At 48.7% G+C, this 27,639-nt stretch overlaps 9 protein-coding genes across 9 annotated transcripts; 4 read left to right on the top strand and 5 right to left on the bottom strand.

Moving 5' to 3' along the window:
- Positions 1 to 5,981: 5,981 nt before the first annotated feature.
- GLRG_06351 (cytochrome P450 52A11) lies at positions 5,982 to 7,524 on the top strand (the record flags this gene model as incomplete). The annotated part of the gene is made up of 4 exons (XM_008097036.1): positions 5,982 to 6,065; positions 6,143 to 6,329; positions 6,385 to 7,391; positions 7,450 to 7,524. 4 exons carry the CDS (start codon positions 5,982 to 5,984, stop codon positions 7,522 to 7,524), a joined length of 1,353 nt encoding a protein of 450 aa, XP_008095227.1.
- A 1,539-nt stretch (positions 7,525 to 9,063) lies between these two features.
- Positions 9,064 to 10,020, top strand: GLRG_06350 (phosphoglycerate mutase; the record flags this gene model as incomplete). The annotated part of the gene is made up of 2 exons (XM_008097035.1): positions 9,064 to 9,381; positions 9,436 to 10,020. The coding sequence occupies 2 exons, from the start codon at positions 9,064 to 9,066 to the stop codon at positions 10,018 to 10,020; spliced, it is 903 nt and encodes a 300-aa protein (XP_008095226.1).
- A 103-nt stretch (positions 10,021 to 10,123) lies between these two features.
- GLRG_06349 (uncharacterized protein) lies at positions 10,124 to 10,417 on the bottom strand (the record flags this gene model as incomplete). Its single annotated transcript, XM_008097034.1, has 1 exon — positions 10,124 to 10,417. The coding sequence occupies one exon, from the start codon at positions 10,415 to 10,417 to the stop codon at positions 10,124 to 10,126; it is 294 nt and encodes a 97-aa protein (XP_008095225.1).
- A 467-nt stretch (positions 10,418 to 10,884) lies between these two features.
- GLRG_06348 (uncharacterized protein) lies at positions 10,885 to 11,136 on the bottom strand (the record flags this gene model as incomplete). Its single annotated transcript, XM_008097033.1, has 1 exon — positions 10,885 to 11,136. The coding sequence occupies one exon, from the start codon at positions 11,134 to 11,136 to the stop codon at positions 10,885 to 10,887; it is 252 nt and encodes an 83-aa protein (XP_008095224.1).
- A 1,460-nt stretch (positions 11,137 to 12,596) lies between these two features.
- GLRG_06347 (pectate lyase) lies at positions 12,597 to 14,149 on the bottom strand (the record flags this gene model as incomplete). The annotated part of the gene is made up of 4 exons (XM_008097032.1): positions 12,597 to 12,917; positions 13,162 to 13,297; positions 13,364 to 13,702; positions 13,806 to 14,149. The coding sequence occupies 4 exons, from the start codon at positions 14,147 to 14,149 to the stop codon at positions 12,597 to 12,599; spliced, it is 1,140 nt and encodes a 379-aa protein (XP_008095223.1).
- Positions 14,150 to 16,882: 2,733 nt separating this feature from the next.
- Positions 16,883 to 18,532, bottom strand: GLRG_06346 (succinate-semialdehyde dehydrogenase; the record flags this gene model as incomplete). Its single annotated transcript, XM_008097031.1, has 4 exons — positions 16,883 to 17,007; positions 17,074 to 18,315; positions 18,370 to 18,457; positions 18,512 to 18,532. 4 exons carry the CDS (start codon positions 18,530 to 18,532, stop codon positions 16,883 to 16,885), a joined length of 1,476 nt encoding a protein of 491 aa, XP_008095222.1.
- A 599-nt stretch (positions 18,533 to 19,131) lies between these two features.
- On the top strand, positions 19,132 to 20,866 carry GLRG_06345 (4-aminobutyrate aminotransferase; the record flags this gene model as incomplete). The annotated part of the gene is made up of 7 exons (XM_008097030.1): positions 19,132 to 19,271; positions 19,323 to 19,358; positions 19,438 to 20,132; positions 20,188 to 20,423; positions 20,479 to 20,570; positions 20,632 to 20,765; positions 20,820 to 20,866. The coding sequence occupies 7 exons, from the start codon at positions 19,132 to 19,134 to the stop codon at positions 20,864 to 20,866; spliced, it is 1,380 nt and encodes a 459-aa protein (XP_008095221.1).
- A 2,032-nt stretch (positions 20,867 to 22,898) lies between these two features.
- Positions 22,899 to 25,228, top strand: GLRG_06344 (fungal specific transcription factor domain-containing protein; the record flags this gene model as incomplete). The annotated part of the gene is made up of 5 exons (XM_008097029.1): positions 22,899 to 23,145; positions 23,211 to 23,281; positions 23,346 to 23,977; positions 24,030 to 24,200; positions 24,253 to 25,228. 5 exons carry the CDS (start codon positions 22,899 to 22,901, stop codon positions 25,226 to 25,228), a joined length of 2,097 nt encoding a protein of 698 aa, XP_008095220.1.
- A 541-nt stretch (positions 25,229 to 25,769) lies between these two features.
- GLRG_06343 (oxidoreductase molybdopterin binding domain-containing protein) lies at positions 25,770 to 27,562 on the bottom strand (the record flags this gene model as incomplete). The annotated part of the gene is made up of 4 exons (XM_008097028.1): positions 25,770 to 25,983; positions 26,098 to 27,083; positions 27,141 to 27,329; positions 27,401 to 27,562. The coding sequence occupies 4 exons, from the start codon at positions 27,560 to 27,562 to the stop codon at positions 25,770 to 25,772; spliced, it is 1,551 nt and encodes a 516-aa protein (XP_008095219.1).
- Between the last annotated feature and the right edge of the window lie 77 nt (positions 27,563 to 27,639).

Here is a 27,639-nt window from a genome sequence, read left to right as displayed (position 1 = left end):
ATAATTAGTAAACGTAGTAATACTAGTATAACTAGAAGAATAACGCCTAAATAGATCTATAAGATATATAGCGCTAAGGTATATAGACACTAAGGAATTATAAAGATATTTAAAAAACTTAAATAACACTATAATAAAAAAGTTATATATAAAAAAGTAGCTTTAGTAATTAAGGACTATAAAATATATAAGAAAAGTAAAAATAGTCTTTATAAGCTATATAAGTAAATCTAACTACTACTAGCACTACTAAAGGTATAACACTTAATCTCTTTAGACTTTATTATTAAACTACTAAAGTTAAGAAAACCCCTTATAAAGACATACTATAATAGCGTTCTAGTTATTATTAACTAACTTATAAAGTATGCCTACTTTATTTTATACCTAAAGTTAAGTATAATAAAAGACCTAGTATATATATTTTTAAAATATATTATTAGTAATTATAGTTTACTAAAGAAAATTATATTAAATAAAAATAAGCTATTTACCTTAAAGTTTTAAAAATCCTTAATTTTATAACGTAGTATAAACTATAAACTATTTACTATATTTTACTTATAAACTAATAGATAAATAAAAAGAATTAACTAGATACTTAAATAGTATTTATAATACTATATTAACTATAACTAAGATAATTAGGTACTACTACTACTAATAGCCTAATTTACTTATAATAATACTATTAGGGAAAGCACTTAGAACTTACTATTTTACTTAAACTATAGATTTTAGCTAACTACTTATAAAGAACTATAAAAAGGCCTATAAGCACTAAAGGCTATAGCTAACTTTAATAAAATAAGAGAACTCTAAAGTAAAGTAGCCTTAAACCTAGAATTTATTAGGATATAAATAAAGAAATACGCTAACACTTTAAGGATTAAGGGACTAACCTTTAAAGAGGGGATAGCGTATACTTCTTATAAAGAAATATTAAAATAAAATAACTAAGTAATAAACTTAACTATAAGAAATATAAACCTTTTAAAGTTCTTAAGAAAATCTTTAATATTAACTATAAACTTAACTTACTAGATATAATAAAAATCTACTTAGTCTTTTATATTATACTACTAAAACTAGCACTATAAGGATTAAACACTAATAACTATATTATTATAAAACCTTATAAACTAAAATATAAAGTTAAAAGAATTATTAATTAACACTATAAAAATAAAAAAAATAATACCTAGTTAAATAAAAAGATTATAGATATAAAAATAACTTATAAGAACTAGTTAAAAACCTTTAATATTCTTAGTAGCTTCTATAAGTATACTAAAATTAAAACTTACTAAGTCTAGATCCCCCTATATAGCGCTTTAGTTAATAACACTAAAGGCACTACTAGACTATACTTTATAAATAATAGTAGATTTTATTAGAACCCCCTTAGACTCCTTAGGAAGAGTATCTAGAATACTTTAACCCTTCTTAAACACTATTCTTTTTACCTACTAAAGACAGTCTAACTTTACTAAAGATTTATCTATTTTAGCCTACGCCTTTTATAGCGCCTTAATACGTTTCTAAAGAAGCTATTTAGCTTTTTCTTTTTTATAATCTAACTAGTTAGACTTAGTTAGAAGATAGTCTACTACTACTTATTAGTATAAGAAAAAGCTAATAAGAAAAAAAGCTTTTATACTTATAAATAGTATTTATAGCTATATTATATAAATAACTATAATAAGTATACTTATAACACTTTAGCTTCCTTATAGGTATTTTATAATAATAACCTACTAACTAATAAAATAAATAAGGCATAATATTAAAACTAAATTCTTTTATTTCTAAAGTAAGCTTTAGATAACACTATATAAAAGAAGCTTTTTAATAATCTTTTTTACTAGATATATTATTAGTATAAAAAATTAAGGATTATAATTAATAACTCCTTAACCTAGGAGACATAACCTACTTATATAGGTCTTAAGGGTAAGACCTTTAGAGGGGAGACCTAATATTATAACCTAATAAGTTATAGACTATATTACTTTACCTAATAGGTAGATAATAGGTAATAAATAGTATTTATATAAATAAGAGAATAAGAATAAATAGATAACTTCCTAAAATAGAAGAACTATAGTATAAGTTATATAGAGATAAGGAGGTAATTATATAATAAGGTAATTACTAGTAATTATAAAAGTAAGCGCTTACTAGTATCTACTAAGCGCTTACCTTATATAAGAATAGTAATTACTTATAACTATTAGTTAGAAGGAACTGTTTAAGGAATAGTTAGGACTTATATATAGGATAGACTTAGACGCACTTAAGGACAGACTTCTATAGCTCTTTAGTAATTAACTTATAATATATTCTTTAAATACCTTTTAGTATCTAACCTTAGAGATTTAATTAACAAGAAGCTATATAAGCACTAAGACGCCCTTAACTACCTAACTAATTACTAAGTAATTAATAAGACTAACAAGAACAACTAACACTGTTAACTAAGTATTGACCTCTACTTACTATTAGTAGAAACCCTACTATCTAGAAACTAGCCGTAATAATAAAGTAGTAAGCCTACTATACTCTTAAGGGTAAGTATATTATATAGAGGTACTAGAGGATAAAGCGTTAGTTAATAAACTTCTTATAAAGCTTAATCTAGGCTTCCTTAAAGGCGTATTTAGTCTTAGTAAAAATAATAAGCTTTTATATTATAAAGACCTTATAATATATATAAGGGGGTGCCTTACTTACTAGTGTATTAATATAGGCCTAGTCCTTATTACTAAGCTAGGCTATTACTTATATTAGTAGCTAATTAGCCTTATTATCTAACTTACTACTATTACTACTATAACTATAGTCCTTAAGCTACTTTTACTTAGCCCTAAGTATAACGTTAGAGTTAATATAGTAAATATAAAGCTATTACTAGACTTTTAAAAACTACTTATTTAGTATAGCCTTTATCTACTTATTATAGTTTATAATTATAATAGTAAAATAATAGACTAAGTTTTAGTCTATAAGTTAGTAAATACTAGCTAAAAGAAACTAAAAGCCCTCTAGCCTTTTATTATTAATAAGGCTAAATATAGCGTTATAAATAGATCTAAGGTAGGTCTACTTAGTAGCTTAAAAAAGTAGAAGTTTAAAGTAATTAGTGTTATAGGTGTTATTAAAACTAATTACTTTAGGGAATTACTTCTATATTTAGAGATAATAAGGAAAAGTCTATATAAGGCTAATAAGGTAGTCTAGCTTATTATCTACTTACTTTACTATATATAAGATATCTTACTTATTAAATAACTTAGTTAAAGCTATAGTTAATAAATACCTACTTAGCTTCTTTTAGTTTATATAAGCTTTAGTATTATAAATATCTTATTAGGTAAATAAGGAATCTAAGAACTACTTTTAAATAATAGTATATATATTATATACCTAAATACTAACTTATTAGCTTATTATATTAATTACCTTAATAATAGGCTAGGTTAGTCTATAATAAGAAAGATATATAGAAGCCTTAAGGCTAAGGCTATAGTTATACTAACTATACTAAGTCTTTAAATAATAATATAATAGCTACTTACTTTTTTTTAAGCCTTTATAATAACCTACTATTAGTAACTATATTTCTAAGATATATACTATTAAATACTATTACCCCTTAGTAGTCTAAGGCTTCTAAATTAGTTATATTAAAAATAGTATTACTTAAGATAGCCTTAGACTTTCTTCTTATTATACTTTAAAATACTAAATTTATTAGCTTTAGTAAAGATATTAACTTAATTATAAAAGGCTTTAAATATTTAATTAGGTTACTAAAGATTAGTAGGTTTAGTATATTAAGTATAAGAAGAAAAAAAAATTAGTTACTTTAGGTGTAATAAGAGGCTATAGTTTAAAAAAATACTTTACTTTAAGGGAAAGATTATTATTAAAGTAATTAATATAATAAATTAGCTTTAGGACCTTATTATTTAAGCTATTAAAAATAAAGTCTTATTATTAGAGGAGTGCTTTTATTAGCTATTAATTAGTCCTAAAAGCCTCTTAAGTAGTTTTAAAAGCCTACTAGGTACTTCTAAAAGCCTGTTTAATAAGCTTAAGGGCACTATTAAACTACTATATAGTAAGATAAGGAGGTAGCTAGGACTCTTTATTAGGGGGGAAGAGACTAGGCTCTAGAAAAAAACGTAAGAGGATAGTCTACTAGATTTTTTTTATTCCCTTAAGGAAATAGTATTAAAGGTAAAGTATTAGCTTTATACTAAGGTAATATAGTTTATAGTATAAAAGAGGTTATATATTATATAAAGTGTTAACTAGGAGCTTAGTAATAAGGTTATATTACCCTTAAGGGTCTTTAGCTTTATAGAATTAGCTAACGCTAGGATAGCTGCTTATTAATATAGGAGATAATAAAGGCACTAGATAATAAGATTAGGTTATAATTAGTTAGTTATCACTCTTAAAAGGTCTAACCTATACTAAGAGTATAGGTTAGTTTAGTTAGGCGCTATAAAATAAGCTAGGTTTAGTACTATAGAAGACCTCTAGCTTTTACTAGTAATACTATAGTAAATAAGGAGTATAAATAAAACTAAAGTTAGATTAATCTAGTAGTAGAGAGGGGGGAAAAAGATAAGCTACCTTCTATAGGTCTAGTAGAATTTAGTTATACTAATAATAGATTTTAAGCTAATTAAGAAGATAGAAAACAACGCTCCTATAAGGGCGATATATTAATTTATAGTGCGTACCTATTAATTCCCTTAAAATAAAAGATATTATTATCTATTATCCTTTATATAACTCTAGTAAAGTCTTATAGAGAATAAGAGTTAAAGAAAAATATAAAATATAATATAATATAAAAATATAATATAAATATTAACCTTTAACTGTTTTTTAAACTCTTTTTTATTAGGTCTAAGAATCACTAGACCTACTTATTTATATAAGTTTTATTATTATTAGGCGTTTTTATAAGTAGTAGTGGTTTTCCTACTTATTTATTCCTTTCTTTTTTGTTAGTAGCTTATTACCCTACCTATTTCTACTATATACTTATAAGATAGTTACCTTATTATTATTATTTTTATTAGATATTATAATAATATTTATTAAATAAAAAGATATATTAGCTATTATAAATACGTATATTAGACTATTAATTTCTAAATTAATAGGATTATAATAGTTAATTAATTAATTATATAATATATAGATCTAGTAAAAAACCTATAGAACTATAGAAATTCCCCTATTTCTAGGTAGGGAAATCCTAGACTAATCCTGGCTATTTGATTGGTGAATTAGCCCCTCAAAGTGGGGCCAATTCACCGCCTATTCCCCGACAATTCGCCGGAGGGCAACCGTGCATTCGCCGGCTAATTCACATGTAATTCCGCCACATTTGACAGGAGAAGATTGACCGGGGCATCCTTTGTCCATGCTCTTCCTGAAACGGCTTTCGCACAGTGTACCCACAAACGTCTTCTCTGTCATGATAATAGATCATGGGTCCCCAAGGAACCTGTCATCTTGCCTAGTCTCTGCCATCTCGAGTCTGATAGTTTTAGCTGCTCATATCAGTTCCATCATGTTGAGCCCTTTATCAATAACGCTTTTAGCGCTACCTGCCGTTCTTCTTTATCTTGACTTAGCGTTGAGCTACCGTCGGTTCAAGCAGTATGCTCACTTTCCCCAGGTTAGGTCTTCATTGGTCTGGGGCCATCTCAAGGCAATCAATGATTTTCATCGGAGGCGTGGTGAGAAAGATTGCCACATGGGTCAGTCAAGTCTCCATATCGTATTGAATATAAACCTCATGAACTGACGGATCTCATACAGAGTCCGCGTTTGGTGACATGATCGAGTCGATCGGGAATCCTCCGGTCATGCTCCTCGACATCCGTCCAGTCATGCGTCCAATGCTGCTGATCAGAAGTCATGAGATTGCAGAGCAAGTATCGAGACAGTCAAAAATGTGGCCTTACAGCACGCCCAAGTCCGATACGATGATGTTTCTGACTCCACTGCTCGGTGAAAGATCAATCGTCATGGCCCAGGTAAGGTAACGCAACTCGATGGTCTTTGTCGAACTCTCCATGGATTCTCTCTGAAGCTGACTGGCGATCTCTCTTAGGGCTCGGAATGGAAAGACATGAGGAAACATTTCAACCCAGGCTTTGCCCCCCAGCATCTCATGGGTTTGATGCCAGTAATTCTGGAAAAGACCCAGGCCTTTCTAGCGAAACTAGACACACTTGCCGATACGGGCGCCGTCTTTGAGCTCGAGCCTCTTTGTACGAATCTCACATTCGATATCATCGGTTTGTTCACATGCTACGCCTAGATCTCCTGGCGCAACAGCTCAATTGTTCTCAGGTGCTGTGACTATGGACGTCGATCTCGGCGCCCAGCTCCCAGAAGAGCTCCAGAGTGACTTCATCAAAAGCTACAAAGAGTTTCTTCTATCATACAAAGAGAGCACCGGTATGTTACGGTGGGCAGATGGCCCTCGAAGGAACCGTCGACGGAAGAGATTATCTAAAACTCTCAACGTCTTTCTGGAGGACCTCATCCAGCGCAAGTTCGATGACGTAAAACAGAACGAAAGCTCTTCAACTCGTAGCATCTTGGCCCTGAGCTTGAAAGATACTGAAGTGTTGACTCGGGACGTCATTGACTACACCAAGGATCAGCTCAAAAGTTTCATTTTCGCAGGCCATGACACCACCAGCATTATCCTCCAATGGGCCTGTTACGAGCTGTCCCGAACCCCACGTGCAATGAAGGCTGTCAGGGCCGAACTGGAGGCTCTTTTTGGCCCGGATCTGAGTCCCGCATCGGTCCGCGAAGCTCTGCTCTCGAGAGGCGAGGAAATTACGCGGGGAATGACATACACTTCGGCGGTCATCAAAGAAACCTTGCGCCTGTACCCCCCCGCCGGCACAGCTCGTCTTAGCCAGCCTGGGGCAAACTTTCACCTTCAACTGCCGAGCGGAGCCAGCCTGTGCGTCGACGGTATGGTTTTGTACATCTGTTCCCACCTGATCCAGCGGGACCCCGACGTCTACGGAAGTACCAAGGACGACTTCGTTCCCGAGCGATGGATCGGCAACACGGATACGTCCATGGCAACAAACGAAGACGAAAAGGCGGGTGCCGGAGAGTGCGAGATTCCTGCTTCTGCGTGGAGGCCGTTTGAGAGAGGACCCAGAAACTGCATCGGACAAGAGCTGGCCAACATTGAGGCTAGGGTTATCCTAGCCAGTGTCGTTGGCAAATACGTCTTCGAGAAGGTCGGTTTGGGAGAGGCAACTCGAGATGAAAAGGGCAACCCAATCATCAATGAAAAGGGGCAATACAAGTCTAACACTCAACTCTACAACGTAAGCCTATTCCCAACTTAGCCGGCTACCTTCCGGTCATCTCTAACTTGAGGACAAGACCCGTCAGGTCACTTCGCGCCCCGTCGACAACATGAAGGTCCGCGTGAGGCTACGGGATGAGACCAAAGATTGAGATTTTATATATTCCACGAGCCAGGCTTCGATACTGGTTTACTAAAGCTATAAGTATAACAGACAGTTTGGGTTTGATATGATAATCCCACATAAAGGACTACCTGCCATCCACCGATCATCCATCAATGCCGAAAGATGAAAGGTCTGATGTGGGGCTCATTGAGCCTGGTCGTAATTAATACTGGGAAGCCTTTACAAAATATAAAGAGTCTCCCACTGGTTCGTTACGCCGGCCATTTCGAGTGCCTCGCCGTGCATCAATCCGTGTATGTATGCCCCTCCTACTAAGCGATGATGACCAGGTCGGTCTTTACGAAATATCAAAGGTACTCGAGAGCCGGGAACGATCCATACTGAGTCGTCCTCTTATAGAGACTACGACCCGGCCCCAATGTATCCTTTTGACGTCCTAAAAAGTTTCAAGTGAACTCCATGAGAAAATTCGGTACCGTAGTCTTCTTTCGATGGGCTTGGGGGTATCTGTTTACTCAGTCGTTGAAACTCGGGCAAAATTGCTTCGTTCTCTGTTGCTTCCCGAACCGATGTGCTTTTGGTCAACGCTGACAGGTCTATAATCCAGTGCACGAAGGCCCCCCTGCAGCTCTCGTCGATCGGACATTGCGGCGGATCACCACTGGTGTTTGTCAACAGAGAGCACCAGACCATGTCCAACGTCACTTCGTCAATGCAAGAATTATGACCCTTCAAGATGTTCATCAGCTTCGGAAAAGGCTCACCCCTGTTGATCTCATGTTTGGCCTCTCCGGCAGATAGGATAACGTCGACCATTCGAGCGCGAACCTCGAGCATCCTCGACGACTCATGAACAACCAGGCTCCGCGCTAAGCCGCCAGATGCATTGAAACGTCGGTATCCGGTGACTCTCAGCCTGAGAGGCTTTTCGCATGCAAGTCGTGTAGAGTAAGCCCTCCCCATATTCTTGCTATCTTGCTCTGCATAACCCGGTGCGGAGTCAATTCGAGTCTGGCTTGGTCTATGGTGGCAAATAGGTTGATGAAGTCGAATGCCTGACTTGTGTCATCGTCCTCTTTTCCCAGCCAGATTGAAACTGAATCTGCCGAGTTGTAAATCGCGGCCATGAGTTTCACCTGGCTCGACCGCTCTTCGTCGTCTGTTTGATTGATGGAGATGGCATCAATCCAAAACTTCTTGCCTGCGAATTCCGGTCTGCTTCTTATGCGCAAGATCGCTTCTTCCAGGTTGTGTGGGACGAGTATGTCCTGCCCGTTGCAGGTAATGGGAGTGGGCGGTGTCGTCCTCTCATTGACGCTAGCTGGGCCCCAAGTGTATGAACCACGAGCTGGTAAGCCTCAAACGCCTTTCCAATATTTCGCGCAACTCTCACTTCCCACCAACGAATGACGCGCCTAATCGCTTTCGGACCACCCTCATTACCTATTCAGCTAAAACCCCCACGTACTCTAGCCTCATCATCCCTGGTTTCTTTCTCATTCACCGTCGGGTTCGGTTCATGCTCCCTCAAACCCTCTTCCCCGCACTACTCGCAGCGACCAAGATGGCCGCACCCACCAGCCCTGTTTGTCGCTACAAGTTTACAGTCCTCTCCGGGTACTTCGTAGACTACCACCAAGTCGCAGAAAGGAGCCCTGGTGGGAAAGCAACGACGCAGCCTGGTCTGGGGCTCCTGGATAAACCGTTTGGAGATGAGACCAATCAACCAGGTGCCAAGCCGTGGGAACGGTTCGCCGCCCACGTCAGTCGGCTCAACGCCGAGAGTCCGGATGGCGTTGACTACAAGGTCGTATACCTTACGAGACACGGACTAGGGTACCACAACGTGCAAGAAGCCAAGGTCGGGAGGGACGAGTGGAATGTAAGTAGCCATCCTCCCGCTGGCCATCCATTACTGACAGCTGGCCTGCCGCAGAGATACTGGTCACATCTCGACGGCGACGGGGTAGTGACATGGCTCGACGCCGAGCTTGTCGACACGGGCATCCAGCAGGCGAAAGAGCTGAGTGAATTCTGGGCTGACGCCACGACCACCGAGAAGGTTCCCTTCCCGGAGTCCTTTTACACCAGCCCGCTCCGTCGGTGTCTCGAAACCAGCAGGCTCGCGTTCGGTGCCTTGGTCGAGGCCAAAGGCGAAGAGTTTCGGCCTCTCGTCAAAGAGGGACTGAGAGAACGCATGACCGATCACACATGCGACGAGAGGAGCCCGAGGAAGTGGATTGAGAGCGCGTACCCAAAGTACATGTTCGAGCCCGGGTTCACCGAGGAGGATCAGCTCTGGAAGGCCGACCGATTCGAGACCGCGGAGGAGCATGTTGCTAGAAAGCAGCAGGTCCTTGATGAGATATTCTCAACGGACGCGAACCAATTCGTGTCCTTGACGGTTCACTCGTACGCCATTGCGGCCATTCTCAGGGTTGGGGGGGAGGAAGAGTTCAGGGTGAGGGAAGGGTCATCGATTGCCTTGTTGATCCGCGGGGAGAAGTCCGTGGCCTCCTAAATACAATTGCAGGAAGGGAACCCTGATCCCATAACCTCAATCCCAGACACATTCTTGTCAGCCACGCCGTGTAATTTGCATCCTGTTTCTCTCGCTCGCTCGCTCAGACAGTCTTCTTCTCCGACTGATCCTTGCTACCGGCCTTTTCCTCCACCTGCATCCTCTTGCGGGCCTTGAGCTCAGCGGCTCGCTCGGTAAGTTGACGAAGCATGGCCGCGTCGGCTGCGCGGTTCTCGTCACGGATGACCTCGCGGAGGCGTCGTCTGTCGGCGGCCTCCTCACGCTCGCGCCACTCGTCCCAGGTAGGGCCGTGGGAGATCCAGTAGGTGTAAGGGCCGTAGATGGCAAGCATGACAGCCGTTATGCCAATGGCCCAGCCGCTGATGGGATCGAGCATTGCTAGAGTCTTGGAAACTGCGCATCGGTTAATCGGAGGACTATAACACCCACGTACAGACGAGATCGGGGGCGGTACATACCGGAATGATGATTGATTTGTTTTCGACCTGATGTTATTGCTGTGTTGACTGTTGGTATCAGTGATGCTGGTGTCTTTTCGATGTTTTTATCTTGGAGCTCGAAGCTAAGGCACACAAGAGGAAAACATTTGGGGCGTTAGGAAGGAGCTGAAAGATTTTCCATGGAGGTCCTGGGGCGGGCAAGCTTTGTCCGTTCTTTGGTTGAGTCGTGGTTATGGCGGGCCACGGCTCTGTGAACCGACGGCCATGAAAACTAACTAAACGTTAGGCTTTTCGGTCTGGGTGGGCACATCTCTCTGAGTAGGATATCTCGGTCTTCTGTGTCCAAGACCCAATACTTCCGGCCAGTATCAGCATGCCTTATTGTAGATGACATGTTTTCGTCTTACCAAGCATGCATGAAGCCATCAGCCAATCCTCCCTTCCTACCATCTGCCGCCATCAAGGGTCTCTCTCCGTCACCAGCCCTGTGGCTTCCCTTTTGTACCTCGAAGCGTGATCCAGATTTGTTCCAAAGCCTCAATGTCCCGGAGTGTTCGTGCAGCTTCTTCAAGATGAATGTTGTTTTCTTCTGGATGCTCTCGTCGAAACCTGGCAGCAAGTCGGATCCGAAAGATGTGCGCTTGATACGCAGCATCTAGGAGTCGATCATAATATCCTGCATGGTCTTGTTGCTTTTTGATCTTGATTTCGTTCTTAGTGATATGTAAGCCCTGTTCGGAATCGTTCCTTGGTTGGATTGGTGTGTTGGCAGCCGCTCGGCCATATGTGCAGTCGTGATGCATGCCTGTACTTTGGGCGTCTGCAGACTTCCCTAGTTGTGTGGTGCCCTCGTCCTCATAATGTAAATCGGGGTCGCTTATGATCATGGCTGGAAACTGTGCCTGGTGCTGCTGGACCTGTGCCCTGATGTCTTCTGCAAGCTGCTCTGTTGATTCCACATCGTGGAATGTCTTGCAGTACTGAGCGACTCTTGATGCAAGTTGAGGCCATCCCATCTCATTTAGAGTGTTGTGTAGAGGCTGCAGGAAGAATATTTTCCTCTCGGGTGGGAAAAGGCGTAATGTAGGAAGGTATTTCGTCTGGTGAATGACTCCAGTGATGGCATCTGATGGATCCCTTTTGGCTGCCATGACGCAAACAAAGCTTGGATCATTGGCATCTGCTTCTGTGCTGGCATTAGCGGTCTCTTCTTTTTCCTTTTGCAAGGACTGCGTGGATGAATGATTGGGTTTAAAGAGATTCATACCAGAAACAAGTTTGGTGAATATAATCTCGGAAAGATTTTCACTTAGTGGTGGATTCGATAGGCATACTGCGCTGTTAACAAAACAGAGCCAAGAATGAGGACTTTGGATAGGGAGGTAAGGTACCCTCCTAGGTTGAACCCACGTCTTGTTTCTTTGTTTGTTCTTTCCACCTTGTAATTGTTGGGGATGGAGAGTTGTTACAAGCTGGTGCGGAACGTCAGTTGGAAAATATCACGTGGATCCTCCCGTAATACCCGCGAAATACACAATTGAATCAAGCAATGCGTCAAGCATACGAGCAATGCCAGAATAGCCGAGCCGATGGAAGAGGAAGCACTCAGGGTCCCCCATCCACCCGGTGACCCAAGCTGTGATCGACCTTCTTGAAAACCTCGCTCACCACCACTCGGCCGCTAGTGAGGCTTTGAGTGATATGACCAACAACTGTTTACTTCACGGAAACACCACCAAGTCTGTGAAGATGCACTTGGATAAGGCTCTCTCATTTCCTGCTACGACATTCGTGAAATCTCCGAGGCGAAGCTATATCTGGACGCAACCTTTAGAGGGGTCGTTGACAGAGGCCAACAGGACGTGGTTGACGGACCAGTAACGGCAACAACATGCAAGTTTATCGATGAGTCATATCTACTATCGGCGGATATGAAGAAGGCCGCACGTATGCGGGGTTCGAAGAATGTATGTTATCAAAAGATTTGATATGTACTGGGCTATGCATGATGCTAGCAAGATTCAAATAAATACGAGGATGAATGTAAGTATAATATCGACAGAGAAGCGCTTGGACAGCGGCCAGCACCAAAGTGTGCACCACCAAGTAGCCCATTCAAATCTTTCCAAATCCCGCGTTGTTGGCAGCAGCCTTGGCGGAGTTGGCATCGCCTGCAGAAGCAACGTTCTTGCCAGAGAAGCTTGACAGGATGGAGGTGTCACTACCGGCGAGAGAGCCGCTGGATCCAAAGGCGTTCACCTGGCAGTCATGGCCAAGATACTGCTTGCAAGCCGTGTTGGCGCTCGAACTCGGCGAGGCGAAAACCTTGCCGGCGAGACCGGTCTGGTACGTGGCTTTGACGTTCTGGAAAACATTGCCCTCGGCAACGACCTTGGCTCCAGCATCGGCCTCGAGGGCATGGCCCGTGTTGTCGTACTATATCATTGTTAGCAAACAGCGTCTTGTCGTAAAGGCACTTTTCGGGTAGTAAGAAGAGCATAGTATGGCCCGACTCGAAGAAATACGTATCTACGAGTGGATCCATCCGTGTGGGGCCGGCGAAATCGGATTAAGGGGGTTTCCGGCTTCCGGAGAAATCCTGCGCGGGGCCGCGCGATGCCGATGAAGGCATCGCAACAAGTCTTCAAGATCAAGAAATGCAGAAATGCTACGTGCTTACCCAGTAGTTGTTCACTAAATGAACCAGACTATTTCCTCCGACCTTCGGGGATCGGCCGCTGCCGGCGGTAATATAGTTTCCCTTGAAGGTCACCAGATCGTTGCTGCCGGTGAAGTAGAGACCCCAGTAGTGGTGACTAAAAGCAAACAAGATTAGTCAAGACGTGTTGAAGGAGGGGGGAGGAGGATGAGGGTTTCCTTACCCGTCGCAGGTGGCAGACCACGAAGTAGCACCGTCAATCTTGGAGTTGGAGATGGTGACGCGGTTGGAAGCGCCGTTGCCGAGAACAATGTGCTGGCGGCCGATGAGGGAGGTCGTGACGTGGTCGATCCAGACGAGGTCGCTGCCGTCAAGAGTGATGGCATCACCGCCCCAGACGTACTGGGGGTTCAGGTTGGTGATGTGAATGTTCTGGATAATGATGTTCTTGGCGCCGCCGGTGATACGGAGACCCTTGCCGATGATGACACCCTTGTTGCCCTGACCGATGATGGACTTGTTGGAGGAGACCTTGACGGGGTTGAGGCCAGCGTTGTCGTACCTGGAGACGTGGAATGTGTTAGCTTACGGAACCGATTCTCAAGCCGTCTATGCCGACGAGCACAAGTGCCGATAGAGATATCACAGCACAGGGAAATTCTTACTTGACGTTGGTCTTGGGGGCGCTTGGCTGGTAGTTGGTGCACCAGTTGTCCTTGTTGATGGCAGTCTGGCAAGCAGATCCAGTGCCCCAAGGAGCGCAGCCGGTTCCCGAGGTCGTTCCTTCGGTGTTTCTGAAGTCGAACGTCTTGGTAAGGACAATGACGCGAGGCGAAGAATCGGTTAGGTAAGAGACGAGCTGGGCAGTGGTCGAGGGGTAGACGGGGGCGGCGGAGCCGCCACCGGTGGTGCCCTTGGCGAAGCCCTCGGGAGAGCCCTGGACGGCGTCGGCGGCGAGAGCCAGAGGCGCCAAGGCCGCCAGGGCCATGGAGAGGATAGCAGACTTCATGCTGCAGATACCAAGAAGAAGGTAGGATTCAGAAGAGACAGTCGTCAGTTCGGTCGGATGTAAAAGAAAGACAAGAGGACGGATTCCGCTGGAGAGAAAGGACCTTCCAAGGAAAGCAACGCGGCTGATCGACCGGTGATATAAGTTTGTCGAGCTATCCTTTGTCATATTCGCCTCGTCCCATGGGCCCCTCTCCACTCCCCCTACCCTCGCCATGGCAGTCCCCTTCCAAAAGGACGGACGACAACCTCATCTCGCAGTCCCCGTACCGTTCTAGCGCTCCAAGGGCCCAAATTGTGCAGCTGCTGTCAACATGACTAGACTCACTCGTACATACTGTCTGCCCATGGTTTCTGGAACGGTACCCGCAGCCGAGTTTGTTTAAAGTAGAGAGCGGCGGGAACTTGCTTGCCACTGATTCGTGGGTGTTTTATGCACCCTGCAGCCCCCTTCATATACCAGACTATCCTTAAGTCCGGGATTACGGTGATCGCCGCCAAAGGGGGCTGATCACCACAGTCTGGACTTTCCCATCAATGAGAAGGGGGGGGTTGGCGTCTCCGCTGGTAGGGCCGTATACTATCTACATGTGAACTTGCCGGGGTGGAGGGGGGCAGCGACTGCTAGCGATGGCATTCTGTTGCAGAAAATCGTCACGAGTGGCTAACCATCTAGATAGCCGGGCAGCGAGGGGCAGCTATGGGCTCTCTCGTATTGCTCCTTTACGGGATGGCCCCGTCCGCAAAGTGCAAGCAAGCAAGCATGGCATGGATTCTTGAGGCGTAGTCTGAATTTCCGCCACTTGCAAAGGAAGATTGGGGCGGGTTCTCCAGTAACCTGCACGATGGCGTGTTTTGGGTTGGGTCATCCATATACGGATATACCGCGGTCCAAAACGGCTCGATTTTCCCGTGATTGCGTGTTTCTCAGCACCTTACGTACCTTGCGCTAGCACCGGGCAATCCCACCAACTGGAGGCTCGGCAGTGGGTCAGGGCATCAAACGAGGAAGCTCTCTTGTAGTACGCAGTATCCGTAGTGTGGTTAGCTTCGGTCGTTCTCCGTCCCCAAGACGTTGTCGACCTGCCTGAGGAGAATGACATCCATTCGATAACGAGCATATCCGTAAACCGCCGGGTTTTGTAGGTATTGGCACTACTTGTTTGTCCTTGGCTCATTTGCGGATTACTACTATTTCCTTTGTCTTTTTCCTTCTTTCCTTTCTTATTTGCCGCAAAAGCCCCTAATCATATAGATGAAAGTCGGTTGCGCCGCCAGGGTGGGGGCCAGCTTTCTTATCCGCAACTCTCTCCTCGGCGTTTCGGATCACCTGGGCGCGCGGGTATCGGATGCCTCCAACGGGTTAGCTAGCCGGCTGGGGTCGGACGATGGCTAGATCTTTCCTGGCGAATTGCCCGAGCTCCACAAGACCAGGGATATGCAATCCAAGCGATATACGAATAGGTCTCAAGCTCAGCCTTCGAGGTGGCTCCGATCCTGTCTCAAATCAAGCGAACATAAGCCACACGGAGATAGTTTGGTGTGGTACCGAACCGGCCTCTTGTCAAATATTCAGAGCATTGTCTTTCTGGTGAGCATGGAAGAAGCTCTTGTGGGAACACATAGTGCTCATGCGTCAGATCTCGACTTTGGCTAGCTTCGGGAACAGGGGCGGCCGGCAAATGAGAGAGGGCCGAGGTTGACGAACAATAGGTCCAACAACCGGCTTGCCCCTGCAGGCAAGATTCGGGTTGCCAAACTAGACTCGTCATTTGTTTGCACTGTCCCAATCGTATTTTACTTCTGTTCGTAATCTCCTATTCGACTGGTGCGACTTTTAGACCCTTTCGGTTGGACTTCAGACGGTTTGGGGTATCCTCGACTGAATCTTGCTCTCATGCCGAGACATGGCGCCCAATCGTGTACACACGGCCTCCGTGCTCGACACGTGGTCACGACGATGATCTCCAAGATGAAGCTAAGCCGCGTGCACCCCACGATGTGCTATCGGCGATCTTTAGTCTGGTCGGCAGGTACTATAGGGTGGTGTAGCCAGGGAGAATGCACTGATCATCCCAGTGGGCATGGTCGAGTACAACGCCATTGCCAACGTGTATCCCAGTGGCGTATCATTCGGACCACATCGCAGGGTGACGTTCCACCAATAAGGGGTGGCATCGTCATCCCCCATTCCTAGCCCGCGCTATCACAATCTCTGTATGCGCTACGTTGTAGATTCGAGCAGGCTTTCCGTCTGTCTAACAGCGGAGCGGAATCGATCATATTACCAGAAGCAATGCGAACTGAATGTTTCCCCGGATTCAGATAAGAGTGGGTCCGGTTCGGCGACCGGTTTTTTCTCGGCCGGCCCGGTCCCTCCGGGAACAGACGGTCAAGGTCTCAATCATGGAGCCGGCAGAATAGTCCCTGCCGATACGATGCGGAATTTCGACATGGAGCATTCGAACTGGTTCTCGCATTATTGTCTGGTTACAGTCATCAAATTGCCGGTGCGCGAACGCCGGCCACCAAGGGTTGATGCTATCTTCAACGACACAGGCTTTACGATTACCAGAGCAACAACCAAATGTGACTCCTCCTTGTTCTTGCTGATCCCGCTTCGAACTACACAGTCATCTATTCTCACGAGCGCCTGCGTTCCCGTCGTACATCTGTTAGAAAAGGAAATCTCTCTTTAATTGGTATCGAACTCTATAGCGGGAAATCTTCATCATCATTCAATGCCGGTCATGACCATCTTGGTCACCAGAAACTCGTCAATACCATACTTGCTGCCCTCTCTTCCAAATCCACTCTGCTTCACGCCACCAAAAGGCGCGGCTGGGTCGCTGATGGCTCCTATAGTGTTGTATTCTCGGATTAGTGCTGCTCATCTCCCGTCGAGTTATCCAGGTCGGGACTTACCGATATTGACACCAACCATGCCAACCTCCAGAGCCTCAGCCACGCGCCAGCATCGGGAGACATCCTTGCTGAAGAAGTACCCCGCAAGACCGACGTCGGCGTCGTTCGCGAGTGCAATGGCCTCCTCTTCCGTTTCGAAGGCGAACAGAGCCGCCAAGGGACCAAACGTCTCTTCCGAACAGACCTTCATGCCGGGCTTCATATCGGCCAAGACAGTGAGGTCGAAAAAGTTGGGGCCCAGATCGGTCCGGGGCTTGCCGCCCAGGAGCACGCGAGCTCCCTTGGACACCGCATCCTTTACGTGTTCGTCCACCTTTGAAACTGCGCGACCGTGGATCAACGGCCCGTGTGTCGTCTTCTCGCCGAATCCATCGCCAACGACAAAGCTCTTGACGGCATCTACCAGCATCTGCGAGAACTTCTCGTAGACCTTGCTGTGAACCAGGATGCGGTTAGCACACACGCACGTCTGGCCCGAGAGCCTGAACTTTGACGCAATCAGGCCCTTGAGAGCTGCGTCGAGATCCGCGTCCTCGAAAATGATGAAGGGGGCGTTTCCGCCGAGTTCGAACGAAAGCTTCTTCAACGTCGTGGAGCACTGGTTCATCAAGAGCTTTCCGACGCCGGTCGACCCCGTAAACGACACTTTCTTGATAATCGGGTGCGTGGTCAAAACCTTCCCCACGGACACCGTGTTGTCCAAGGCCGTGATGACGTTCACCACACCAGCGGGGATTCCTGCTCTGTGCGCAAGCTCCGCCAGAGCCAGTGCCGTCAGGGGAGCTTCGGCGGGTGCTTTCACAACCACAGTGCAGCCCGCAGCCAGTGCCGGACCGACCTTGCGTGTAATCATGGCAGCGGGGAAGTTCCAAGGTGCGATGAGGCCGCAGACACCGATGGGCTCCTTGAGGGTCACCAGACGACAACTGGGGTTGCTCGCCTGGATGGTGTCGCCGTAGATTCTGGGAGCTTCCTCCGAGAACCACTCATAAAAGGACGCGGCGTAGGCAACTTCTGTCCTTGCGTCGGACATGGGCTTGCCGTTTTCGAGAGCGATGATTGTGGCCAAGTCCTCGGCGTGCTCCGTCATGAGGTCGTACCACTTCCTCAATAGCCGGGCCCTAGTCCGTGCAGGCGTCCTGCGGTAGGATTTGAAGGCATCGTGGGCGGCGAGGATGGAGGCCTCGGTGTCCTTCTCGTCGAACTCGGGGCATTTGCCAACCTCGGCAAGAGTAGAGGGGTCTTATCTGCATGTAAGTCTCGATCCGCCACAAGATGACAAACGGCCATACTCACTTTCAACGGAGAAGACTTTGCCAGACGCTGCGCCAACCCATTGCCCGTTCACGTAGCATGATGTCTTCAATAGCGAAGCATCTTTCAACTGTGTCGGAGTTAGTTTCGACCCGCTTCTCCGCTAGTATTCGATAAGACTCACCTGGTGTGCGCCCGATGCCATTGCGAACGAGAGTAACGTATCTCGATTTGACCGTAAGTAAAGGAAGGTGGTGTGATATCTCAAGTCTGCTGCAGCAAGCTCAAAAGCCTCTTGCGGGCTGGTGTTTATATGAGCGTCCCATGATTGCGTCGAATCGGCGACACTACTGATGTAACATGGCCGCCCTGCCTGTTGATACCGGTGCGGGGTTGACTTTTGGGTTCAGTGGGACCGGCCCGGGACCTGGAATGCGATACGTTGCTGGGGTGTTTGACACATACCGATGTGTTGCACTTGGTAAAGTTACGAACCAAGTCCACAAAACAAAGGAGATCACCACAAGATGATCAAGGCGGCATGTGATCACGACAGGCCGCAATCAGCCGGGATAGTGTGGATCGTGCTGGATTTGATGGATATCGTTCTTATTGGCCCGGTCCCAAGCCGGCCGGCTCGTCCCCGGTTCCCGGTTGTGATGGGCAAACGGAAGCTCGCGGACAGGGTCTCGGACGATAAATACTCGATTCCCATCAGCTGACGATGAAGTTTATTTTCACCAAAGTCAAACAGAAGTCTTGCTGCAACCAACTTCCCGAGATCGCAAGAACATCGAAGCCACAATGCCAGCCGTCGTTGAACACTCGGTCACCACGGAGGTGCCTGGACCCGTGTCCAAGGCGAGCGCAAAGAAGCTCGACGCATTCTTCGACGCCCGTGCCGTATACTTTGTCGTCGACTACGACAAGAGCTCTGGAAACTAGTATGCATTATCGCCACCGTCAGTGGACTGGTGCTGACATTAAGCCTTCAGTATCGTGGATGTCGACGGCAATAAGTATCTCGATGTGTACGTTTCCCCCCCCCAAAGCCCGCTGACCATACACGGCAGTGCGCCAACCCGCAGCTCGCTAATCTTTTCCCGGCAGCTACTCGCAGATCGCCTCCATCCCGGTTGGCTACAACAACCCCACTCTCATCGAGGCTGCCAAGTCACCCGAGATGATCTCGGCCCTTGTCAACAGACCTGCCATCGGCAATTTCCCCTCGGCATTCTGGCACGACCTCCTCCAGGATGGTTTGATGAAGGTGGCTCCCGAGGGCCTGAACCACATCTTCACCGCCCAATCCGGCTCTGAGGCCAACGAGCTGGCCTACAAGGCTGCCTTTATGCTCTACCGTCGCCGCGAGCGTGGTGATGCCGAGTGGTCAGATGAGGAAGTCCGCTCTTGCCTTCACAACACCACCCCTGGCTCCCCCGAACTCGCCATTCTCAGCTTCAAGAACTCTTTCCACGGCCGAGGCTTCGGCAGTTTGTCTACCACCCGGTCAAAGGCCGTTCACAAGCTAGACATACCCTCTTTCAACTGGCCCCAGGCCTCCTTCCCCGCGCTGAAGTACCCCCTCGAGAAGCACGCGGCCGAGAACGATGCTGAGGAGAAGCGCTGCTTGGAGGAGGTTGAGAAGCTGATCCAGAGCTGGCACTGCCCCGTTGCCGCCATCATCGTCGAGCCTATCCAGTCCGAGGGCGGTGACAACCACGCGTCCCCGGCTTTCTTCCAGGGTCTTCGTGACATCACAAAGAAGCACAACGTTGTCATGATCGTTGATGAGGTCCAGACTGGTAAGTTGTTCCGCAGCGTTATCTCTCAGTGTAGAGGTGCTAACATTGGCGGCAGGTTTCGGTGCTACTGGAAAGTTCTGGGGACACGCCCACTGGGACCTTACCTCCCCTCCTGATATCGTCACCTTCTCCAAGAAGGCTCAGACTGCCGGCTACTTCTTCGGCGACCGCATGTTGGTCCCCGACAAGGCCTACCGCCAGTTCAACACTTGGATCGGTGACGCTGCTCGTGTCATTGTCTGCAAGGCTGTTGTTGAAGAGATCCTGAACAAGAAACTTGTTGAGCAAACTGTATGGATGCTGCTCTTCTGTTTGCTTCTGTTCATTTTGTCTAACTCCTTGATAGGCTCGCGTTGGAGATGCCCTCTACTCCGAGATGGAGAAGCTTGCCCAGAAGTACCCTGACCACGTTCAGAACCTGCGCGGCAAGGGCCAGGGGTGAGTGAAGCCGTACTTGACACCTTTTAGCCAGAGCATTTTCCACTGATACATGCCACAGAACCTACATCGCTTTCGATACACAGAGTGCGGCAGCCGTTACGAGCTCAATGAAGCGTCTTGGCGTCAACGTTGGCGCTTGCGGCAAGGAGACCATCAGACTCAGGCCCATGCTTATCTTCGAAGAGGCTCACAGTAAGTCATTGACGCCCCTCCACAACGTGGCACTCTATTCTGACAACATTACAGTTCCCATTTTGATGTCAGCATTTGAGAAGACCTTTTCGTCCTTGTAAATACTGTCGGGACGCGGCGAGGATTTAAAAAAAAGAAAAAAAACTGGAAAAAGGATAGCATAAGCATGGGTTGCCGATTCTCAGAGCAGGCTAGGAATGGCTTTAGACCCATTTGGAGGGCGTTTTGCATAGATATCATAATTACAGGAATAGCTAAGGCGTACAAAATTGAGCAAGATATATCGGACAATAATCCTTCGCCACATTGGATTGCATAGTGTTGAGTGGCATGAAGGGGCCGTCATGACTACCTTTGGGAGTAGGACGAGAATTGTCGTTGACCACGCGAAAGTCACCACGGTCAATGCCAACGACTTTGGTTTGAAGGCTAAATTCATCGTTGATGCCTGTTTCTGAACGGATCATTTTGAAAATCGGCATAGTACAAGGAGTCTGGAGGTTTTCTTCTTTGATGTGTTGCCAAAGGATACGCAACTGGTTTAATTCATCCGAGGAAAGCTGGCTGGACCAGGAAAGAAACTCGCAGCATGCCGAGTACCCTCCGTCTCCCGGGGGCTCGCCATAACACCGTCACAGAAGCATGCGTTCCTTGTGACGAGGCTGACAAGCCGATTAGTTGTGAAGGTCACTGCGTCCATGTGATTTGTCCTTTGCATAGTACAAGGACCGGCAATTTGCCGGTCCCGTAGGCACGTCCGGGTCGGCCTCCGGTCTCGGACACATCCCGCCGCATACCCCACTACAGAGTCTAGGGAGTGCTGGGCTTCCCTTCCCGCCCGGGTCTGGCTGGGCTGGAGGATATCGGATGGAGCGCAGCCGATGCCCACTTGCCTTCATCTGCAGCTTGCAATCAACCTAAGCGCCGGTTTCAGTGTTCCTGTGGCATTGGACCTTTCTGGTTGCGTGGAAGCCGGGGCAGTTCATCATTGCGGATTGTCGGGGGTATAGGAATCCAGCGATTCTTCTGCCTAGCAAAGGTGTGCGCCTCTTTCGTGGCCACTACCGATAGTCCTCCGCACAACATGCGGATGTCTAGAGTAGGCATTAAACGGAAGGAAAGTCCACCGCGGTCGGAAGAAGTGTTTGTTTCTAATCAAACAGGTCCAGGTCCAGGTCCTGGGTTCAAGGATCTGTGTCGATGCACTTTTCGGCTCCGACCAGGATGTAGACGGCTTCCCCCCGCGTCTTTGGGGAGGGAGGGGGGGGTTAGGGCGGGTCGTGCTCCGGTCCCCCGCCGAGGCGCAGGTTTCGCCGAGATTTTGCCTCCCCTGGGAGAGGAAGGCACGCACGTTGACGGGCATTCGCCTCCGCCTATCTTTAGCCCATCACACACAACCTCGGGACTATCGCTCGTTCAACTCACACACTTTATCCACACCCACATACCATGCCCGTCCTGAATCGTGGAATGGCAAGGGATTGACGAGACACCGAGAGAGAGAGAGAGGGAGAAACCAGACCTTCCTTTCCGGACTCCGGACCTGCACCTACTACCACCGGCCCGGGCCCTCGGTTGCCTCTGTTGATCGGCGCCGCCGCCGCGTGCTATCAACGTGGTTTGTCTTTTTTATGCTTATCGGCTATCGCATTTCCGAGCCGTACCGTGCCTAGATGGATCCCGAGGACAGCCTGCGTCTGCAACGACACAAGCAGCGTCGTGTCGCTGACAAAGAGCGCAAGCGGGCAGTTCGAGCGTAGGATGAATCCCAGCTGTTTCTCTCTCTCTCTCTCTCTCTCTCTCTCTCGTTGCAACTTTTCAATGACAAAGATTTGTCCCCATGCTGACGCGACCAAGCTGCGACGGATGCCGGAGACTCAAAGAAAAATGCGACGGAGGAGTCCCCTGCCGCCGGTGCACCCGCTTGCGCCGGCAGTGTGAGTTCCTCACGCCCACCACCAGAGATGAGCCCGGGTCCGAGGCCTCGGCAAGGTAGGTACCTCCCTTCCCCTCCCCATCTTATACGAATCCATGTATAGATCCCATTGATTGCGCCAACACTTGGCTGACCAGGCCCTCGGGGAATGCCACAGGCCGCACCCCCCGCAACATGATTCTCACTTGAGACAGAGGATGCATTGCATGGAGCGGTTGCTGGAGCACTACACCGGCAAGAGCACACTTGATGCCGAGACACTAAAGACCTTGGCCGAGTCTGTCGAGAAGGGACGTGCCGGCCCGGAGGCATGCAGGGCCGGGGCTGAAGCGCATGTTTCCATGGAGCCGGAAGTCGGCGTCGAGCCAGAAGCGCAATCGCAAAGCTCAGACTCCTTCAAGGTAGACGATATCACGGTGCAGCCTTTGGAGAACAACATCACACGTAAGAGGCGTGGCCCCGGCCTGGCTCCAACGTCCGATCAGAGACGCCTTGCTGACCCTCGGCAGATTACTCGGGTGAGTTCTCGCACTGGAACTTCTCCATGAGAATAAAGCAGTGGATCGAGCAGTGTGTAAACGTAGGTCCTCTCCGACTTGTATATCCGTGATGGGGGGGGGAGTCTTGGCTGACCCATCACCCAGGACGCCCCGGATGGCCCCAAAACACAGTTCAAGGAGTACTACCGCCCGGAAGAGCTGCAGTCGTCATCAAACGCCGTGGCTTCACTGTCGTCCCTGCCGCCGCGTTACGTCGCCGACTTCCTGGTCCACGCTTTCTTCAACCATGCCGAGACCAGCTACTTTTACGTCGAACGCCATTGGCTGAACGAGAAGCTGGACTTGGTTTACGAGAACTCGGCGTCCCTCACGCGGCGAGATGTCGGCACCGTGTGCATGATCCTCATAATCTTCGCCATCGGGACGCAATATGCCTATCTAGATTCTCGTGACGAGAGAGGCGGGCCTCCCAGTGCTGCTGCCGACTCGAGCCCCTTTTCCGAGGATACGATTGGTATCATGTTCTACCAGCAGGCATGCCGACTGGTCCCGGACGTCATCACAATATCGTCGTTGGAAAGCGTCCAGGCATGTCTTTTGATCGGCTTGTATACGCTGCCGCTCGATGCTTCGGGCCTGTCGTACGTCTACTTGAACCTCGCAGTCAAGCTGGCGATTCAGAACGGGATGCACCGCAAGTATCCCGGGGACGCCATTGATCCCGTCATCCGTGAGACAAGGAATCGGGTGTGGTGGACGGCCTACACCACCGAGAAGTGCGGAAGGTCTCTCTGCGACGTCTGGGCTCGTGCTGACTACTCATCATAGGCGCATTGGCATATTCCACGGCCGACCAGTATCCATCGCCGCCGGCGATGTCGATGCAGAGTTGCCGCGAGATCGCACAGATATCTGGCCGGGGCCTGCACCGCCGAACACAGCACACATGTTGGCAACACTCCAGCTCAACAACGCCTTGAGCCGGATAGCCCATCAAATGTCCGTCATCAATGCTCTTACCTCCAGCGCTCCATCTAACCTTTATGCGTAGTTCGTTATTCAAGACGTACGAAAAGCACGAGATACCCGAAGGCATGGCCAAGCTCGTCGAGATGAAAGCCCAACTCCACAATTGGTGGAACAGCCTCCCGGAGCCGACGTTTTGCAAAGATCCTACCTCGGGCCCCGAAGTCTTCCGGCCCACCATGCACCTGAGACTGGAATACTGCCTTGTCCGAATGTTCGCCGGCCGTCCCTTCATCTTCCCCCGGGACTCGGCCCGCAGCACCGCAAGCTCGTCCGGTTCGCCTGCAGACTCGGCCCCACCGCCACGGACGAGCAGCTCGACAGGCAAAATACACCCTCGCTCGGTCCTGGTCGCGGATTGCGTCGATGCGGCGCTGTGCGTGGTGGAGACGTGCCGTCTGCTTCGCAACAGCGTCGGCCTTGCCAGGGCATCGTACACCGAGTTCAGCTCCTGTCGCGCCGCGCTGCTCGTGATCATCACGCAGTGCCTCCAGAAGAAAACGGACCGCCTGCGCGATGCGCTGAGAGAAGGCATGGCGATGCTCAAAGAGATGTCGGCGGGTGGCGAGTCGGCCAAGTCCGAGATGTCGCTGATCGAGGCGTTCGAGCGCGCCATCTCGAGGCTGGACACGGCGGACGACTCCAGCTCCGCAAAGGAGTCGGATTACGCAAGGTTTAAGAAATGGGAAATGCTGTGGAAAACGGACATGCCGGCGCAGGATGCGAGGAGCGATAGGGGCCTCGATGCGGCCCTGCCCATCCCGCCGCATCCTGCCATGTTTGGGCGCGGGAGCCAAGGTCAGGGCGGACACGTCGCCCCCGGGGCGGGTCGACAGGGCACGGCGTCACTGCCGCCCGCGATGCCGTTCTTCGGACTTGATGGGAGCCTGTCGCCAATGCCACCAGCTCTCGACCAGTTCTCGGCCATGTTCGGGAATGGGTACGTGCCGGGTTTTGACGACCTAGACGGGAGCGTAAATGGGAACTGGATGGGTCTTTAAACAGAGAAAGAAACTGGGTGATACGGAAGTGAACGCAGCGGCCTTTATCAGCGCTTCTTGACCGGAGGGTCAGTATGTCGGCGCCCGTATTTTTCAGCCTGTAATCTCAAAACTGCGAAGCATTGCATGTACATCTCAGCAACGTAGAAAGGCCAGATCGGCCCATGCTGGTTGGCGCCAATTGTCAGCAAGCACTGCTGGAGCCTACTGATGTGGTAGGCAGACATGGTGCTCCGGTACGAGGTGCCGGTATGTGTGTCAAGTCGATGTTCTGTTTCCATAGGTGTATTTTTGGCGTGACGATTCTGTAGCGTAGAGGGCCATGGGCAAAACAGTGAGCCATATCAGTTGAGGCCAAGCAAAGAGCAACATAAACCAGGTCGGCATAGTCGAACCGCGTAAGATTTCATGTGTCACTGGCGTCATAAAAGTCGTGGCATGAGCTGCAAAGCCGTATTTCGGGCGTACTGCAGAACCCTAACCGGTCCACAAAACGATGGACAAGCGTGTGTATCTCCGTCCACCAAACAACCCCCCCTTCTCACTCCTCCGGGTCCCGGCCACCCTGCGCCGCCATGTTTCTCTCGTACTCCTCATCTGACTCCAGATCGATCTTGACGGGGTGCGTGATCGGCACAATGGGATCCCCCTTTTCCTCGAGCTTCTTCAGCCTGGCGGCTGTCGCGGGCCGGGACCGGTTCATGCTGTAGATCTTGATGCGGTGACACGAGGACGTGACGTGGAGGTCCCAGTTCCTATGCCGTCGTCAGTATTTCCTCCTCCTCATACATCGCTCTCAGACCAGACAGGGAATGGGGATGGAGTGTATGGAGCAGAAAGGGACAAAGGGGGGGGGGGGGGGGGCTCACCAAGCAGACCGCACATAGGTAGGCTGTGTGTTGCACGAGTTGTCCCACGTCCGCACGCAGAACTCCAGCCATCCCTCCGCGTCCACGGGCATATCAATCTCCCAGAGCCGCCACGCGTGGAAGTACTTCTTAGTCATCTTGTCGTACGGCACCTCGTACCACACAGAGCCGCCGTCGGAGCTGACCTCGACTCGAACGGGCCAGTGCCCGCCGCCCGAGTACGCCCAGCCGCGCAGCGTCACCTTGCCGTCGTGGACGATCTGTTCCATGTCCTTGGGCGTCATAATGGCTGACGACACGGGCATGTCTTGGATCGAGAAGCCATTGCTATACTTGACGTTCTGCTTCCCTATCTGCGGCGTATAGTAGATGTACTCCCGCCGTTGCACTGGTGCTGCGCTCTCGTGCGGGATGGCCCGGACCTCGGTGAGCCATTTTGTGCTCCGCGCGCCAATGTAGCCGAACACGACGGTCCGCAGCGGGAAGCCGTGGATCTTGGGCAGCGGCTCGCCGTTCATCTCCCACGCGAGGAGGACCTCGTTCAGCTTCACTTTGCGCCACGGCACGCTCACGGCGTAGTTGTACACCTTGCCCTTCTTGAAGTACGTGTCGGCGCCGAAGAATTCTAGGTGGCCTGCGCCTTCCTTCAGACCGCCGCAGTACTTGATCACCTTCTTCAAGCTGACGCCCGTCCAGCGGGCCGTGCCGATAGCGCCCTCGCCCCAGGGGGCATTGATGAGCTCGTCGCCGTCGCCTGGATACTGCGCGATCTGCTCGATGCGGCGTGTGCCAGAGCACTGGAGAGAGACGACGCTGCTCTGGTGCGGGAACTTGGTCTTGAGGTCGTGGAGGGTGAGGGTCTGCGGGTTGTTAACGTGGCCCGTGATGTCGAGCGTGTACTTGTCCTCGTCGATCTCGGGGATGCCGCCGTGGTTGCGGACGAAGTGGTCTTTGTTGTCGGTGAACTCTTTCTCGACAAGGCGTTTCTGTACGGGGTGTCAGCCTTGTTTGCAACGGCTCTGAAGGACCTCGTGGCCACTTACACGCGGGGTCTCGCCATTGTACGGAAACTGGAGCACGTGGATCATGTCCTCGGCCTTTTCCTTCTTGACAATGTCCCAGCTAGTGTCGACGAGGTGTCCCAGTCCGAGGGCATAGTGATACTGCTTCCATCGTTCACCTGTGAGAATAGGGTTGGTGTCGGGCAACGGTCCGAGTTGGAATTGAGGTGGCTTGAGATTGGTATCAGCACGAACGACCATGGGCCATGATTTTGCGAAATGTCACCCGATCAATTACTCACGTCAGGGAAGTCATATTGTGCCATGAGATCCTCAACCTGCTTCTTCTTCTCTGGGTACTTCTCCCACTCAATGTAGCCCTTCCAGCCCTCCCTCTCTTCCTTGAACTCGGGAATCTCGCCCTTTGCCCTGAAGGGAATAGCATGCGGCTCAGCAGGAGCCATGGTTAATCGATCGATTTTATTGTAAGATTCCTGTGGGAAGTAGGCAAAACGTGTCCAAGACGAATGGCTTCGACCCG

This window comes from Colletotrichum graminicola, assembly GCF_000149035.1.
Source record: "Colletotrichum graminicola M1.001 genomic scaffold supercont1.23, whole genome shotgun sequence".
Classification (NCBI taxonomy): domain Eukaryota; kingdom Fungi; phylum Ascomycota; class Sordariomycetes; order Glomerellales; family Glomerellaceae; genus Colletotrichum; species Colletotrichum graminicola.
Note: the sequence above shows the minus strand (reverse complement) of the source record. Positions and strands in the feature narration are given on the sequence as shown.